Source organism: Oncorhynchus keta, chromosome 17, assembly GCF_023373465.1.
Source record: "Oncorhynchus keta strain PuntledgeMale-10-30-2019 chromosome 17, Oket_V2, whole genome shotgun sequence".
Lineage (NCBI taxonomy): Eukaryota > Metazoa > Chordata > Actinopteri > Salmoniformes > Salmonidae > Oncorhynchus > Oncorhynchus keta.
The window spans coordinates 21,546,360-21,565,771 of NC_068437.1; the positions used below are offsets into that span (position 1 = coordinate 21,546,360).

The following is a 19,412-nucleotide window of genomic DNA, read 5'->3' on the forward strand; positions in this document are numbered from 1 at the left end:
CTGTCTGTATGCCCCTGGCCTCACAGCTGGCCTTAGAGAGGCAGAGAGTGGGGGAGAGAGAGAAGTGAGTAGTGAGACAGAAAAGAGGACAGATGGAGAGATACATACCCAAAGGGAGAGTGATGGATGGAGGAACGAGGTGAGATAGAGAGATATGGAGAGAAAATTAGGAGATGAGGAAAAGAGATTGTGATTGTAAGTCAGGGATGCCTGGAGATTGAGAGTTAAAGAGAGAGAGAGTGAATGAATGAATGAGTGATAGAGAAGAAGAAAAACTGAGAGAGAAGGGAAATGGAAGTGGGTGAGCGAATAGAGAGAGAGAGAGAGAGATGAGAGAGAGAAAGAGAGAGAGAGAGGGACTGATGAGGGAGAAAGTTAGTGGCTGCTTGGTATGATCAGGCCTGCAGGCGTCTTTTGCTCAACACTCTCAATGGCTCCATTGTGCGTTGAATTACAGATGGGACATCCTCGTCTCTTTCCCCCTCCTCCCTCCCTCCATTCTCTGGCTCCCCTCCTGCCGAACACTGCCGTGGGCACGGAACTCAGCCGTAAAACCAGCCCAGCCCACAATCCCCCTCTGAACCCAGGATAGGCATATATTTAACAGTTGAAAGTTATTTTATTCCTCCAGAAGACTGGCTGTTAGAAGTGCACCATTATGCCTCCCATTCTCATTGGAGGAGTAAATTATTAATGTATCACCAATGGTATAAATGAGATATACAGTGTGAGCTCCCAACAGGAGTCCCTGGAAAGCTTCTGGCTGTAGCGGGGGATGCTAGATTAACGGTGGGGGAGACACAGACACACCAACACAAACAAAAGAGACGCTGGGAACAGGTCTAAAAGTCGCAGTAAAGACGCCTGAGATTAAATGAGCGCATATTCTGCCCAAGGCATGTCGATATTAGCAGCAGCAGCAGCAGCAGCAATTTTACCACCATCAACAAGCACATATACCATTATACCATTTAAATCAGAGGAATGTGGAGTCTGGATAGAACTCTACGTCTGCGGTGTAAAAGTTTTAGAACATTATGGATGAGATTGTGTCTGATATATACTGTATCACCCCTGGCTGGGAAACTATCACCACTTTCATCATGCGTAGGGGTGTTCGTTAAGTCTCCATTTAGTGTGCTGCAGACCTATGAAAAAGTATGTGGGCAGGGGCGCCCCCCCCGAGTGGCGCAGTGGGCCAATGCACTGCAGTGCATGAGGCGTCACTACAGACCCGGGTTCGATCCCAGGCTGTTTCACAACAGGCCATTACCTGGAGTCCCATAGGACGGTGTACAGCGTTGTCTGGGTTAGGGGAGGGTTTGGGCGCGGGGGCTTTACTTGGCTCGTCACGCTCTAGCGACTCCCTGTGGCAGGCCGGGCCAGGCTGACTTCAGTCGTCAGTTGAGCGGTGTTTCCTCCGACACATTGGTGCCGCTTACTTCCAGGTTAAGTTTCCGGATGTTAAGAAGGGTGGTTTAGCGGGTCATGTTTCGGAGGACACATGACTCAACCTTCGCCTCTCCCGAGTCGGTTGGGGAGTTGCATCAATGAGACTGGATCGCAATTTGATATCATGAAAAAGGGGGTAAAAATACAAATAAAAGATAAGTATGAGATCATCTAAATTCATTTCATATACTTTTAACTAACTGGTTTCCCCAATCATCTGTGATGCCAGCTAGCTAGTGTTCATATGGATGTCACAGTGACATGCCAATTAACTAACGTTACTGCACCCCTGTAAGCAAGGCGACAAGGCAAGCAAATGACCAGTGCACCGTTGTGCTTGCCGACGTGGGATGCTTCCCACTGGGCAGCTACTGTGTCGCCAGCAGTAGCTAGTAACGTGGCCAATCTTTTCCCTCCCAGGATTGTATTGTCCCACAATGTCCCGCAGCGGTGTGGGAAATAGCTAGTGTAGCCAATATCAGGGGGTGACAATTACAGCAAGCATATGCATACAACGCATACAACACATACAAGTAACAGTACACTCATCATCAGTACTTACATCAAAAATAAACAATTGTCCGTTTTATTAACTGAAACTGTACAATTATTTTGTATGTAAAACTAACAGTAAAATCCGACAATGACTCTGACTCATCATCTGGCTACAAAACCAAAGTCCAAATTATTGTGGTAGTTTAAACTCGCCCATAGCTGTATACCACATAGTCACAACCGACGAGAGCTGGTGTATACTCACAGAATAGGGAGAGCAGGACTAGAGATACTGTATACTCACAGAATAGGGAGAGCAGGACTAGAGATACTGTATACTCACAGAATAGGGAGAGCAGGACTAGAGATACTGTATACTCACAGAATAGGGAGAGCAGGACTAGAGATACTGTATACTCACAGAATAGGGAGAGCAGGACTAGAGATACTGTATACTCACAGAATAGGGAGAGCAGGACTAGAGATACTGTATACTCACAGAATAGGAGAGCAGGACTAGAGATACTGTATACTCACAGAATAGGGAGAGCAGGACTAGAGATACTGTATACTCACAGAATAGGAGAGCAGGACTAGAGATACTGTATACTCACAGAATAGGAGAGCAGGACTAGAGATACTGTATACTCACAGAATAGGGAGAGCAGGACTAGAGATACTGTATACTCACAGAATAGGGAGAGCAGGACTAGAGATACTGTATACTCACAGAATAGGGAGAGCAGGACTAGAGATACTGTATACTCACAGAATAGGGAGAGCAGGACTAGAGATACTGTATACTCACAGAATAGGGAGAGCAGGACTAGAGATACTGTATACTCACAGAATAGGGAGAGCAGGACTAGAGATACTGTATACTCACAGAATAGGGAGAGCAGGACTAGAGATACTGTATACTCACAGAATAGGGAGAGCAGGACTAGAGATACTGTATACTCACAGAATAGGAGAGCAGGACTAGAGATACTGTATACTCACAGAATAGGGAGAGCAGGACTAGAGATACTGTATACTCACAGAATAGGGAGAGCAGGACTAGAGATACTGTATACTCACAGAATAGGGAGAGCAGGACTAGAGATACTGTATACTCACAGAATAGGGAGAGCAGGACTAGAGATACTGTATACTCACAGAATAGGGAGAGCAGGACTAGAGATACTGTATACTCACAGAATAGGGAGAGCAGGACTAGAGATACTGTATACTCACAGAATAGGAGAGCAGGACTAGAGATACTGTATACTCACAGAATAGGGAGAGCAGGACTAGAGATACTGTATACTCACAGAATAGGGAGAGCAGGACTAGAGAAACTGTATACTCACAGAATAGGGAGAGCAGGACTAGAGATACTGTATACTCACGGAATAGGAGAGCAGGACTAGAGATACTGTATACTCACAGAATAGGGAGAGCAGGACTAGAGATACTGTATACTCACAGAATAGGAGAGCAGGACTAGAGATACTGTATACTCACAGAATAGGGAGAGCAGGACTAGAGATACTATATACTCACAGAATAGGGAGAGCAGGACTAGAGATACCGTATACTCACAGAATAGGGAGAGCAGGACTAGAGATACTGTATACTCACAGAATAGGGAGAGCAGGACTAGAGATACCGTATACTCACAGAATAGGGAGAGCAGGACTAGAGATACTGTATACTCACAGAATAGGGAGAGCAGGACTAGAGATACCGTATACTCACAGAATAGGGAGAGCAGGACTAGAGATACTATATACTCACAGAATAGGGAGAGCAGGACTAGAGATACCGTATACTCACAGAATAGGGAGAGCAGGACTAGAGATACTATATACTCACAGAATAGGGAGAGCAGGACTAGAGATACTGTATACTCACAGAATAGGGAGAGCAGGACTAGAGATACTGTATACTCACAGAATAGGGAGAGCAGGACTAGAGATACTGTATACTCACAGAATAGGGAGAGCAGGACTAGAGATACTATATACTCACAGAATAGGAGAGCAGGACTAGAGATACCGTATACTCACAGAATAGGAGAGCAGGACTAGAGATACTATATACTCACAGAATAGGAGAGCAGGACTAGAGATACCGTATACTCACAGAATAGGGAGAGCAGGACTAGAGATACTATATACTCACAGAATAGGAGAGCAGGACTAGAGATACTGTATACTCACAGAATAGGGAGAGCAGGACTAGAGATACTGTATACTCACAGAATAGGGAGAGCAGGACTAGAGATACTGTATACTCACAGAATAGGGAGAGCAGGACTAGAGATACTGTATACTCACAGAATAGGAGAGCAGGACTAGAGATACTGTATACTCACAGAATAGGAGAGCAGGACTAGAAATACCGTATACTCACAGAATAGGGAGAGCAGGACTAGAAATACCGTATACTCACAGAATAGGGAGAGCAGGACTAGAGATACTGTATACTCACAGAATAGGAGAGCAGGACTAGAGATACCGTATACTCACAGAATAGGGAGAGCAGGACTAGAGATACTGTATACTCACAGAATAGGGAGAGCAGGACTAGAGATACCGTATACTCACAGAATAGGGAGAGCAGGACTAGAAATACCGTATACTCACAAAATAGGGAGAGCAGGACTAGAGATACTGTATACTCACAGAATAGGGAGAGCAGGACTAGAGATACTGTATACTCACAGAATAGGGAGAGCAGGACTAGAGATACCGTATACTCACAGAATAGGGAGAGCAGGACTAGAAATACCGTATACTCACAAAATAGGGAGAGCAGGACTAGAGATACTGTATACTCACAGAATAGGGAGAGCAGGACTAGAGATACCGTATACTCACAGAATAGGGAGAGCAGGACTAGAAATACCGTATACTCACAGAATAGGGAGAGCAGGACTAGAGATACTGTATACTCACAGAATAGGGAGAGCAGGACTAGAGATACCGTATACTCACAGAATAGGGAGAGCAGGACTAGAGATACTGTATACTCACAGAATAGGGAGAGCAGGACTAGAGATACCGTATACTCACAGAATAGGGAGAGCAGGACTAGAAATACCGTATACTCACAAAATAGGGAGAGCAGGACTAGAGATACTGTATACTCACAGAATAGGGAGAGCAGGACTAGAGATACTGTATACTCACAGAATAGGGAGAGCAGGACTAGAGATACCGTATACTCACAGAATAGGGAGAGCAGGACTAGAAATACCGTATACTCACAAAATAGGGAGAGCAGGACTAGAGATACTGTATACTCACAGAATAGGGAGAGCCGGACTAGAGATACTGTATACTCACAGAATAGGGAGAGCAGGACTAGAGATACTGTATACTCACAGAATAGGGAGAGCAGGACTAGAGATACCGTATACTCACAAAATAGGGAGAGCAGGACTAGAGATACTGTATACTCACAGAATAGGGAGAGCAGGACTAGAGATACCGTATACTCACAAAATAGGGAGAGCAGGACTAGAGATACCGTATACTCACAGAATAGGGAGAGCAGGACTAGAGATACTGTATACTCACAGAATAGGGAGAGCAGGACTAGAGATACTGTATACTCACAGAATAGGGAGAGCAGGACTAGAGATACCGTATACTCACAGAATAGGGAGAGCAGGACTAGAGATACCGTATACTCACAGAATAGGGAGAGCAGGACTAGAGATACCGTATACTCACAGAATAGGGAGAGCAGGACTAGAGATACCGTATACTCACAGAATAGGGAGAGCAGGACTAGAGATACCGTATACTCACAGAATAGGGAGAGCAGGACGAGAGATACCGTATACTCACAGAATAGGGAGAGCAGGACTAGAGATACTGTATACTCACAGAATAGGGAGAGCAGGACTAGAGATACTGTATACTCACAGAATAGGGAGAGCAGGACTAGAGATACTGTATACTCACAGAATAGGGAGAGCAGGACTAGAGATACCGTATACTCACAAAATAGGGAGAGCAGGACTAGAGATACTGTATACTCACAGAATAGGGAGAGCAGGACTAGAGATACTGTATACTCACAAAATAGGGAGAGCAGGACTAGAGATACTGTATACTCACAGAATAGGGAGAGCAGGACTAGAGATACTGTATACTCACAGAATAGGGAGAGCAGGACTAGAGATACTGTATACTCACAGAATAGGGAGAGCAGGACTAGAGATACTGTATACTCACAGAATAGGGAGAGCAGGACTAGAGATACTGTATACTCACAGAATAGGGAGAGCAGGACTAGAGATACTGTATACTCACAGAATAGGGAGAGCAGGACTAGAGATACTGTATACTCACAGAATAGGGAGAGCAGGACTAGAGCCAGCAGCATCATCAGGTTGGAGCGTACAGAGCCAGCACTGCTGCAGTCCATTCTGTTCTTCTTACAGGTGCACACTTGGACCTTGATCTCGGTGCTGTTGGAGAGTGGAGGCAGGCCAGAGTCTGTCACTACCAGGGGTAACTGGTAGTTGGCCCTCTTCATACTCTGTAGCAGCATGATCTGGGCATGTGTGTCTGAAATAGAGACCAGGCAATGAGGTTAACTGACAAGATAATTATGTTTATATACTTACATGCTGGAGCATGGGCCACACTGTACAATCATGACAGTTAATTAAACAGACAAATGAATAGAGATGCATAAACAGCACACATGCACGCAGCAGGGATGGGGTCAATTTTAGTAATTGAAAAAATGGTATCTCAGTAAACTGAAAAGTAGAAGCAATTTAATTCACAGACACAGCACACATACGCACACACATACGCACACACATACGCACACACACACACACACACACACACACACACACACACACACACACACACACACACACACACACACACACACACACACACACACACACACACACACACACACACACACACACACACACACACACACACACACACACACACACACACACACACACACACACACACACACACACACACACACACACACACACACACACACACACACACACACACACCAGACTAACAGAAGTAAACACACATAGGTCATGGCCAGGATCATTCTAGCTAGAATGCTGTATATCCATTTCTCGTCAACCTGTCTCTTTGTGCTCCCTATCTATCCCAGCAGATTTGATTGAAGGGCATTTCCCCCTGTCACCCACATTCAATGCTTTTGCACAGGCTTTAGCTTCTGTCAGTCAGTCCTTCAATCAGAGGAGCAGCAGGTCCGGCAGACATGATGCAAATCCTGAATCAATGTCTGTGCTCCATGTCTGCCGCTCCTCTCCTCCACAGCCATGCTGTCCCACTGAGGCCACCCATAGAACCTGACATTACGGAGACATATAGCAGAGAACAGTAGGCCTACTGTCTAACGCCTGTCCCCAGAGACACATTCAACGGATGTATGGCAGTCCCCCCCCCCACCACACCCCCATGTTTCTAATGACACGTCTTCTTACTTGATATGGGAGAGGAGACCGTATGAAATAGCCCTATAATTCCCCACTTTACCCATCACAAAGCATGGGCTTGTACTGCTAAAATGTACTGTGAGTGCCTGTATCAGTCTAGGGGGTGTACTGTAGGTTACAGTCTGAACTCACTGTTGACCCTGGAGACCTTCCACGTCTTCTCCAGCCCTGGCTGCTTCCCCAGCTCGATCTTAAAGGGCCCAGCGTTGGGGTGGATGTCCCTGTCCCGCCCCCCCACGATCACCACACTGTCCTTGGTGTCTTCACACACCCGTACCACAGATGGGTGAACGTAGGGAGCATTGTCATTGTGGTCCTCTAGGTGGATGACCAGAGTGCCAGTACCAGAGGCTGGGCGGCTACCTGTGAGTAGGACACAATACACACCTGTTAGAAAAACATCAACAACACAGCTCTCTCTGTTACAAACACGAGGCACTGTTGTGAGTACTGTAGCTATACACATTTCTCTGATGCCTTGGGACATTTCCATTTCAGATTTACCAAGTATCAGTTTCTTTCCACTTCAATACAGGGTTGATTCAGGCGGCTCCAAGGTCTCCAAATACTAGCTATGTGATAAACTTCTCTCTTTCCTTTGACTCTGAGCTTCAATCAACTTAATAGAGAACTGTACAAAACAAACTGTGTGTCATTTCCAGATCAAAGGAACATGAATCACTTGGATCATGGTTGAGAGAGATGTGGCTTGGCAGAGCAGGTCCCTGTGTTGTGTAGATGAGATTACTCTTTATTGAATGACGCAGAGAGACAGCACTGTGTGCGGTATGAGTCAGGCACGATTGTGTGCGGTATGAGTCAGGCATGGCTGTGCTGTATGAGTCAGGCATGGCTGTGCTGTATGAGTCAGGCATGGCTGTGCTGTATGAGTCAGGCATGGCTGTGCTGTATGAGTCAGGCATGGCTGTGCTGTATGATTCAGGCACGACTGTGTGCGGTATGAGTCAGGCATGGCTGTGCTGTATGAATCAGGCATGGCTGTGCTGTATGAGTCAGGCATGGCTGTGCTGTATGAGTCAGGCATGGCTGTGCTGTATGAGCCAGGCATGACTGTGCTGTATGAGGGAGGCATGGCTGTGCTGTATGATTCAGGCATGGCTGTGCTGTATGAGTCAGGCATGGCTGTGCGGTATGAGTCAGGCATGGCTGTGCTGTATGATTCAGGCATGGCTGTGCTGTATGATTCAGGCATGGCTGTGCGGTATGAGTCAGGCATGGCTGTGCTGTATGAGTCAGGCATGGCTCTGCTGTATGAGTCAGGCATGGCTGTGCTGTATGAGCCAGGCATGACTGTGCTGTATGAGTCAGGCATGGCTGTGCTGTATGAGTCAGGCATGGCTGTGCTGTATGAGCCAGGCATGACTGTGCTGTATGAGTCAGGCATGGCTGTGCTGTATGAGTCAGACATGGCTGTGCTGTATGAGTCAGGCATGGCTGTGCTGTATGATTCAGGCATGGCTGTGCTGTATGATTCAGGCATGGCTGTGCTGTATGAGTCAGGCATGGCTGTGCTGTATGATTCAGGCATGGCTGTGCTGTATGAGCCAGGCATGGCTGTGCTGTATGAGTCAGGCATGGCTGTGCTGTATGAGTCAGGCATGGCTGTGCTGTATGATTCAGGCATGGCTGTGCTGTATGATTCAGGCATGGCTGTGCTGTATGAGTCAGGCATGGCTGTGCTGTATGATTCAGGCATGGCTGTGCTGTATGAGCCAGGCATGGCTGTGCTGTATGAGGCAGGCATGGCTGTGCTGTATGAGTCAGGCATGGCTGTGCTGTATGAGTCAGGCATGGCTGTGCTGTATGAGTCAGGCATGGCTGTGCTGTATGAGGGAGGCATGGCTGTGCTGTATGAGTCAGGCATGGCTGTGCTGTATGAGTCAGGCATGGCTGTGCTGTATGAGTCAGGCATGGCTGTGCTGTATGATTCAGGCATGGCTGTGCTGTATGAGGCAGGCATGGCTGTTTGGTATTTTGTTTGCTGTTGTACTAGGGCTCTATATAGGGAATAGGGTGTCATTTGGGGTGCAAGCTTTCTGTTGCTTAGAGATTAGAGGGGATTGAAAAGCAGCTTCATTCAAAATAGCCCTGGAGGTCACTGGCAATTACCCACACATAGCAAAATCAGCAATTAGTGAATCATCTCATCACAATGCGCTTTCCAGGAACCTGGAAGAGTTTGAGTGGAGGGGAGGTGAACGTGTCAAGATGCATGTGTCATAAATGTCAAACTGTTCAAACGAGAGCCGGTTTAATTTTCATTGCTGTGTTATTAGGGAGGTGGCGCTTTGAGTGGGGGCATTTTCATCTAGTGAAAGATTAAAACGGAGAGAGATAATCCTTATGACTCTCTGTATACCTAAAAACAAAATCAACCTATAAAGTTCCTTTTGCTATAAAAATCCCAGCAGATCTAGACCTATCACCTCAGAGTGGAGACACACAAACCCACACAACATCAATGTGTGGTATCAAATGGAAACAAAACACTTCCAGACAAAACCTTGTTATTCGATTGAGAATGGATATATAGCTCTGTCTGCACATCAACAATTAATTCAACAACAATCCCATATTCAAGGACAATATCATTTTAACGCCAGAAAACACACTCTTTACCATCTGTCACAACACGAACAAGAGCAATACGGGTGGAGAACTGAAGTACCGGTACCCAGATTAAAGCCAACAGAGCAGTGTTGTGTCGTGATAACAGAAAAACAGTTGCTATAGCTCACACTGGGACAAAGAAAAGGCTCCTGGATCTGGAAATGCACTGCTGATGAGACACAATCAGGCACAACAGCTGCTCAATCTGAACTAAACAAACATCAGCATACAGATGGAACAAATGTGGAAATGAATTATGATTTGTGCTCTAAAGGGGAAGGATCTTTGGTAACTTTTTCTCATTGTTAATGTGTTTATAGCAGGTGGGTGTTAGTGTTAGATCAGGAGAAAGAGATCACTTTCATGGATGATTACTTTCATAGATTACTTGTAAGCATTTGGGTGTGGTTCATCTAACAGAGTTCAGTTTAGGGCCTTAAAGAGTTACGTTTCAGTAACAGATACAGCACGCTGCTGTAGCAGCCCCTTGATTTTGATTTAAAGGGTGCGATTAGAATTTTTAGTGTTGATGAAGATGGAGGTTGTTGGGGACAAGGGCCTGTGATTATCTGTATTTATTTCAACACATCAACACTATAGAGACTGAGTTTTCTCCTCCCCATGTGTCCCAGCAAAAACAGATGTCGCATGAAACATGTAAATTCTGCCCATTTATAGTGAGACAAGCAGACGCTGTGCTTGGCTAGAGTTTAATGAAGCCGTTTGTCTTCTGTTGGCATCTAAAATGCATATTCCCTCATATAATCACTCTCTCTCCCTCTTTCCCTCCTCCTCGTCATCTTCATTATCATCACATCCACATCAACATGTCTCAGCACAAACTGAGCTCATCTTTTGTCCTCTACTTCACTCTGCTATGTCACATAGATTAAGTTAAACTCATATGTGTGTTGATAGGCATTAAATCATTATCCAGTGTACAGTTTGTTTGCATTCAAGCTTATCTCGCATTCATTAATAGGCAATTTGGTCACACTTCAGCATTACATTAAAGGAATTAATGCTACAACAGAGTAACAATAAAACCTATTTTCCCCCCATACACAATATTGTTGGCAGTAAAAGTTGACTGAGAGTTTAAATTCATCTTTGTAACCATTGACATTGGGTGTTTACTTTCTACTGACTGATCGTCATCTTTTTACTTCCACCAAACAACGACTCAGACAGATCATTCTTCATTACACCACATCATTATACAGAGATTGTACATCAAACCAGTAAGTTAGGAATATTACTGCCAAAAGTTTCTATGCAGTACTTGCCTAAGGATACTGCTAATACTTCATAACAACTTGTATAATTTCCCTGTATAATTTACCATTAAATATTATACTGTGCAATATAGGGCCAAGTGGTTATCCCTAAGTGTTTTTCCTAGCAATGCAATAAAATTATTGTATTTTCAGAAATTAATATTGACCGGTGATACTCTACAAGTCTGAGTGCTGTTGTGTAATTGATATGCATCACTTTATATAGCACTTTGTTATGATATGCAATAACCAGAAAGGTTCCTTTTGAGACAGGCAAAGCGAGAACGAGGGGGGGGGCAAGGAGAGAGAGCAGCCATCATGAATAATCTGTTCTGGGATGTGAGTGGACCCAGTCAGTTCAGTTATCTGGTCTATTGTCAGTGCCCTGTCTGTACGCCCCTGGCCTTGCAGCTCTGCTATTCTCCTGTAGCAGCCCAGAGATGAGAAGTAGACAGGGAGCTGGTGAGATGGGGATTGGTTGACTTGTGGAGCTGGGATGGGAAGCTTATCCTCTGCTGCAGGCTGTGAGGAGAGATGCTCCCTTCTTCTTTCTCTTCCCCAGACCTTGTCTGGAGGCTAACACACTTCCTTGTTTCTCTCTTTCCCATCTCTGGGAAGGAAATGAGGGACAGGGCTGTGTTGAGACCAGCAGCAGTTTGAAATTGAGTTAGTGGAGCTTCTCCCTGGCACACAATGTGATGGGCATACGATCTATAATCTAGTTCTGCTGCCCATTTAATCTGGGAAACAGGCTTTGTGGAGCAGTACGTACTTAAGATTGGTAAGAAAAACAACTTCACATTAAAATGAAATGGAATATTCCAGTGCTCAGTCAAAGGAGTTGTATTTATTATGTGAGAGGGTTACTGTTGTGGGCTACTAAGAGCAACATTTTGCTCTCTTCTTAATAACCTCTCCAAACACATAGGCCTGTCTGTGGAGAATAGGGCCCTACTCACATTCCACTGGGAGCTGAATGTTTGTGGACATTAAGACCTCGCAGCAGTCTTACCTGGCTAGCTGCTGCTTCTTTTCATTATAACACCCATTAACTGTAGGAATTATTTAAAATACCAGCAACGGGTGGGGGGGGGGCCTTGGCTGGAAATGCTTATTATTGTGATTATTATTGTGATTATTTTCTACTAAAGCAGTTGATGGAGAAAACCGAAAGAAAAATAATCACAAGGTGGATGAGAAATAGCATTGCCAGAAAATGTCACAACATATCACACTCTCCCATGCAGCCAGGGAAACTAATTCACAGATGCAAAGCAAAGGGGGAATAGAGATTATTAGAAAAGAGGAGGGGAGAGGAGAGAAGGAGAAGAGAGGTGGCAGAGGAAGAAAAGAACAAGCAAAGGCATGAAGGAGTAGGATGTCAGGAGCAAGAAGGGCAGATTTGAGAATGGAGAGGTACAATGCATTTGGAAACTATTCAGACCCTTTGACTTGTTCCACATTTTGTTATGCCTTATTCTAAAATAGAGGAAATTATTTTTTTTGCTCATCAATCAATACACACAATTTCCCACTATGACAAAGAAAAAACAGGTTTTTAGAACTGTTGGCAAATTTATAAAATGAAAAAAGAGAAATAGCTTTTTTACATAAGTATACAGACCCTTTGCTATGAGACTAGAAATTGAGCTCAGGTGCATCCTGTTTCCATTGATCATCCTTGAGATGGTCCTACAAATTGATTGGAGTCCACCTGTGGTAAATTCAATTGATTGGACAGGATTTGGAAAGGCACACACCTGTCTATATAAGGTCCCACTGTTGACAGTGCATGTCAGAGCAAAAACCAAGCCATGAGGTCAAAGGAATTCTCCATAGAGCCGTGAAACAGGATTGTGTCGAGGCACAGATCTGGGGAAGGGTATCAAAACAATTCTGCAGCATTGAAGGTCACCCCGCAAGCAGCCCGCTTGGAGTTTGCCAAAAGGCACCTAAAGACTCTCAGACTATGAGAAACAAGATTCTTTGGTCTGATGAAACAGAGATTGAACTCTTTGGTCTGAATGCCAAGCATCACGTCTTGAGGAAACCTGGCACCATCCCTACGGTGAAGCATGGTGGTGGCAGCATGATGCTGTGGGGATGAATTTCAGTGGCAGAGACTGAAAGACTAGACAAGATCGAGGGAAAGATGAACGGAGAAAAGTACAGAGATCCTTGATGAAAACACTGCTCTGGAGCGCTCAGGACCTCAGACTGGGGTGACGGTTCACCTTACATCAGGACAACAAATCTAAGCACAGAGCCAAGACAATGCAGGAGTGGCTTCAGGACAAGTCTCTGAATGTCCTTGAGTGGCCCAGCCAGAGCCCGGACTTGAATCCGATCTATTATCTCTGGAGAGACCTGAAAATAGCTGTGCAGCAACGCTCCCCATCCAACTTGACAGAACTTATGAGGATCTGCAGAGAAGAATGTGAGATACTCGAGGATGTAATCGCTTCTGAAGGTGCTTTAACAAAGTAAAGGTCTGAATACTTATGTAAATATGATATCATATGCAAACATTTCTAAAAACCAGTTTTTGCTTTGTCATTATGGGGTATTGTGTGTATATTGAAGATGTTTTTTATGATCAATTTTAGAATAAGGCTGTAAGGTAACAGAATGTGGAAAAATCAAGGGGTCTGAATACTTTCCAAATGCACTATACACCCTGAGAGAGAGGTGTGAGTGGAACATGTCAGGTGGATACGCACGCAGGTAAAAGGAGAATGAAAACACAAAATGAGGGAGAAGTGGATGAGAGCCAATTTAACAATCTATTTTGAGAATGATAACACATGCAAAAAGGGTACTTATACACCATTATATCCCCTCTTCACACAGCCAGAAGGTAGAGAATGCGCTGTATAGAGTGGCCTTGTTTAGTCTCCCGAGAGAAGGCCCTTCACTCACTAAATCACACACACAACCCCCCTCTCTCTCTCTCATACTCTCTCTCTAGTGGATGATGTGAAAGACTATAGCTTCATGCTAATCTGATTGGCTGATCATTGCTGTAAATAAGCCCAACCACAGCCAATTTAGCAATGGGAGGGTGTTATTAAGAAGGATGACTTCAGGGAGACAACTGAGGAGGACAGGTGCACTGCTAGTTTGACAAATTAGTTTCAAAAGCGACTTCTGGTTGTCATTTCATTCTATCAAGCTACTGGAAAGGCTATTGGCAAGTCTAAAAAACAGCAAGTGAGGTATAAAAGCATACTATTCACTCGACTTCAAGCAAGCTCAGCCATCATGGCGTTATTATAACATGGTACAATGGCATGAGCCACAGTACTTACTGTAAATACAATTTAAGCAATGGATACCTCATTTGTGACTGGTTACAGGATCACAGGCATTTGGCGCTAGTTCCTACTTCACAGGAGGCCGTTTCGAAGAAATCATCATTATTATAATTATTGTATGCAAAAATGCCTTTTTGAATATGTGAACTTTAATGTGCCTTAATTACAAACATGTATGTGATCTTTTAATATGAATAAATTCTAATTACGAGCCAAGGAGAAAGCACAGAGGCCATCCATGCCTATTTACTCTGTTCCATCTGACTGCGTAATCCACTGCCTCATCAGCCCAGCCAGGCAATGTATAAACTTGATCTCCACTATAAAAGCATCTAGACATTATCTCACATTTTTTTTAGACTAACATTTCGTTTTCAACAGCAGAGATTTGTATAAACCTTGCTGTCTGTCTCTCTGACAATCGCAACATTGTTTCAATATTCAAATTAGATATCCAGCTGTCCCATAGTAATGAACGTGTCGGGAGGAGACAGACAGGCAGCTTTTCTCAGCCAGTCGAAATCATGAATCACCTGGCATCATTTTTATGGAGATATACAAAGAAATGTCAATTGAAAAAAGGCCAAATGAAATGAAGTGCAGCTAGTTTTCAGTCTTTCCAACTTCAGCTTGAAGTAATTGTGTTAGCTGTGTTATTGACTAGCTCCTCTGAACAACAATGTCCTGACGAGAGCACATTTTCTATGCCAAGCGAAATCGCACCTCATTAGCTCATTGTTATGGACATGTCCAAATAAATGTCACAATAAAACAGCTTAAACAAATTCAAATGTAGCTACTGTTGTTATTCTGGCCTCACTGTTTGACATGACTGTAAGTTAGCCATTGTTGTCTAACTAGCAAGCAAGGGAACAGCCAGTATGGCAATGAAACATTTAGAAAGAACGACTGTGTCGTGTCCACAGATACAGAACAAAAAGACTGAATGACTGGGTCGCGTCTCTGCCAACCGAACCGATAGAACGAACGACCAGCCGGCTTAGGTAGCAACCCTAGATTTGTGTCAGGACTATATCTTGTGGAAGGATGAAATAGTATGAATAAATTAATCAAAATAACATTTTTAATTAAAATATGTCAATCATTGTTTGAATATGTTGGTAACCTGGCCCGAAGCCAGTGTTTGGAGGATATATTGGCACGGTTTGTCTGCCCGAGATGAATATATCCTCCACACACCGGCAACTCTGGCATTATCACTTAAATGGATATCTCATAGTTCAAGGGTTAATGTTAAGGTCACCATACATAAAGTGTTCAAGACAGTGTATCTCTGGTGATTTCAACATAGCAGGAAACTGATCCGTTGTTAATATCAGTGGTCTTTCTTACTAGGGGGCTTGTTGGAACCTACCATGGCAGAGACAAACCATTAAACTGTAGCCTGCCGGCCTATTGGCCATGCCTCCCTCTAAGAACAAAGCAGCTGATTGGTCTCCCATCTAATGAGAGACAATCTAGGAGGATGAGTCAGTCACCCCACTTTACCAACACCCTGGCTGGCAGCTTTCATCACTAACGCCCACGGCGATGCCACAGCTTTGTGCTGTCTTTGAAATGACCTTAAAACCAAAGGCAAAAATGACACAATTAAGGCCTTTTTCTCCTCACAGTGACAGGTGATGCATCTGTAAGGTGCTACACTTGTATTTCTGTAGTGTCTTATACAATTTCAAGTACATTTAAAAAAAACAGAAAAAAGTTGTTCAAAAGCTCAGTGAAACACCTAGGGATAAACAGTACATCACACTACAACTTATCGGAATCGTGTTTATTGTCCCACAAGAGGAAAAGCTATACTATACTACACTACAACATACAGTATATACACACAGCCTCCATTCAATGACTATAGTCCCATCTTCACCATGGCAAGCTACTTTCACCATGGACACCACACTCTTAGAAAAAAAGGGTTCCAAAAGTGTTATTTGGCTGTCCCCATAGGAGAAAATGTTTGGTTCCAGGTAGAACCCTTTTTGGTTCTAGGTTGAACTCTTTTGGGTCCCATGTAGAACTTTCTGGGGAAAGGGTCTATATCGAACCCAGTAGGTGTCACGTCCTGACCTTAGTTATCTTTGTTTTCTTTATTATTTTGGTTAGGTCAGGATGTGACGAGAGTGGTATGTGTGTTTTTGTCATGTCTAGGGGTTTTTGTATATCTATGGGGTTTTGGTTTGTCTAGGTAAATGTAGATCTATGGTGGCCTGAATTGGTTCCCAATCAGAGGCAGCCATTTTTCCATTTTGGTTTTGTGGGTTATTGTCTATGTGTAGTTGTCTGTGTCAGCACTCGATTTAGCATAGCGGCACGTTTTGTTTAGTTCTGTTCAGTGTTCTGTTTTTGATTAAATAGTTATAGTCGCTGCGTCTTGGTCTCCTCTTTATGGCGAACGTGACAGTAGGGTTCTACCTGGAACCAAAAAGATTTCTTCAAAGTGTTCTCCTCTGGGGACAGTCGAAGAAACGTTAAAGGTTCTAGATAGCACCTTTTTTTCTAAGAGTGTAGACAGATTTGTAACAACAAACAAGGCAAACTTTTCTCTCTTGCCAATTTAAAAGTGTCCTTTAATCACAGACATGGGAACATCTGAAGGACGACTGCTTTTCTTCTCTAAGGGCTCTCTCTCGCTCTGGCGAGGATGAAAACAACTTGTTTGGTCAAAAAGCGGGAGAGAGAGTGGGAGAGAGAAAGAGGGTGAGAGAGCGTCAAGGTTAATGAGACAGAGAGGCGAGACAGGAGAAAACAGAAGGCGAGGCAACGGCAGGCTGTGATCTCCTCCGCTTCCCCGACCATATCCCATTACAGCGCCATTATCCGGGGCCGGACGCCGGCTCCTCTTCCCTGTCCCCTCCCCATCCTCCCCTGTGCGGCCCGCTTTGAAGCTCTGGGTCATAATTGATTGGCTGTGTAGAAACACATGTCTGCTACGTAGTTAACCTCTTCACCCGCAGCTCTCCTCTTCATAAAGGGACAGCTCTGACTGAAACACACAGGATGCAATCAAAAGCAGCACTCAGTACACTCAGAGGGAGGAGGTAACCTGGCTCATTCTTCCATCTCTCTCTTTTGGATGGGAGCCTGTGCTCTGCAGATCTGGCTGCTGGAAGGACCTGAGAGTATTTTGGTGTTCGTTATTGAGGGGAAGCTGAAGCCTTTTAAACACCCTTAATTGTGCATCCAGTCAGCTAGCCTGGAGCTGATCTAACCTATTCAGAATGCTTCAATCTGTTAAGAGCACAGTCAGTCCCAAATCCCAAATTAGCTGGGCATTGATTTGTCAATAATTGAATCACAGCCCTCAGTGAGTTCTACATTAAGCAGTAAAAGCCCAGCCAGACACAGATCTATAGAATGTAGATCTGTAATCTGTCAGACTAATGCATTGTCAGTGGTGACTGATCTAGAATGAAGCCCCATATGCAGTGCAGTGGGCTGACATGATGTGTCACGATGCTATTCCCACGGAGCCCATCTCCATGTAATCCGCTAGTTAACGTTAATCCATCTCAATATCTCCCTCTGCTTGATTCACCATAGACTGACTACCTGGAGGTGTGGAGCAGATTTAGCTCTAAATCACTCTATCAGAACAGTTCTGAGCGCTGGAAATTACTCAGGCCATTACAGGGACAAAAGTTTCATCTCAGCATTTAGCATAGCAATGAAGCAGGACAAGCAGAGCAGTCGTAATCTGAAGTACTATAAGGATAGTAGAGGCCTAAAGTAAGTGGAGGGACAGAGCACTGCTTTTCTTTCCAAGTGAAGAAGGGGGGTGGAATTGTTGTTCTTTGAGTTAAAGAGTGCAGACAGTGCAGCAGATGATTGACAGGTCCTCTGTTCAGCCAATGAGCAGTCATTGAAGCTTATCAGGCCTCTATGGAGCTGTGCACTAGAGCTGAGAGACAAAACACATGGACACCATGCTCGCTGCTCCGTCTTAGATTTTCAATTACACTAGAATGGAAGCCAGTTTGCTCTGATGAATACCGAGGCATCACCCTGCCGAAATATGTGTGGATAATATCCCTGGGTGGGCGAGTGGTGCAGCATTCTGAGCGGGCCCTCCCTCTAAATAGCGTCTGTATTGAGGTCGCCTCACCGTATGTCAGTGTTCAAAACAAACAGTGCTCTGCTCCCTCATGCATACATAAAGAGCTGCTGATATGAGGCACGGTGGCGGTTGGCGGCCGGCGCAGGGCTTTGATAATGTATTCATCACTCTAAATGACAAGTGCAGCCCACCAGGAGAGTGTTTAACATTTAAATAAAGAGCAGTGAAAACAGCCATTCAACAACATGCAGGACAGACGTTGGCGGCACATTAAATAGCAGCACTGAGATTGCAAATCACCTCGGACTAAGTCCTTAAGTAGAGCATTCTCATTATCATGCGAGTTTGGTAGCTTTTAATATCTCAAATAGTGGTAGGGGGTTTTGGGAGTGAAGCCATTATGTTGCCCAATATTGGATACGCAGATAGGATTCAGGCCAAATCCTTGGAACTTCAGAGTCGCAAAAGAATATACAGTACAAACAAGGGTATATACAGTTGAAGTCGGAAGTTTACATACACCTTTGCCACCAAATACATTTAAACTCAAGTTTTACACAATTCCTGACATTTAATTTAGTCTTAGGTCAGTTAGGATCACCACTTTATTTTAAGAATGTCAAATGTCAGAATAATAGTAGAGAATGATTTATTTCAGCTTTACT

At 44.3% G+C, this 19,412-nt stretch overlaps 1 protein-coding gene across 2 annotated transcripts in view; it reads right to left on the reverse strand.

Annotated features, from left to right (window-relative positions):
- cdh13 (cadherin 13, H-cadherin (heart)) overlaps nt 1-19,412 on the reverse strand; it is a 620,914-nt gene that overhangs the window by 21,256 nt on the left and 580,246 nt on the right. For both annotated transcript variants that reach the window (XM_052465701.1, XM_052465703.1), the window contains exons 12-13: nt 7,583-7,813; nt 6,294-6,512 (exon numbers count right to left, since the gene is read on the reverse strand). In XM_052465701.1, the coding sequence (XP_052321661.1) occupies nt 6,294-6,512; nt 7,583-7,813 (450 nt within the window). The remainder of the gene's footprint in view (nt 1-6,293; nt 6,513-7,582; nt 7,814-19,412) is intronic.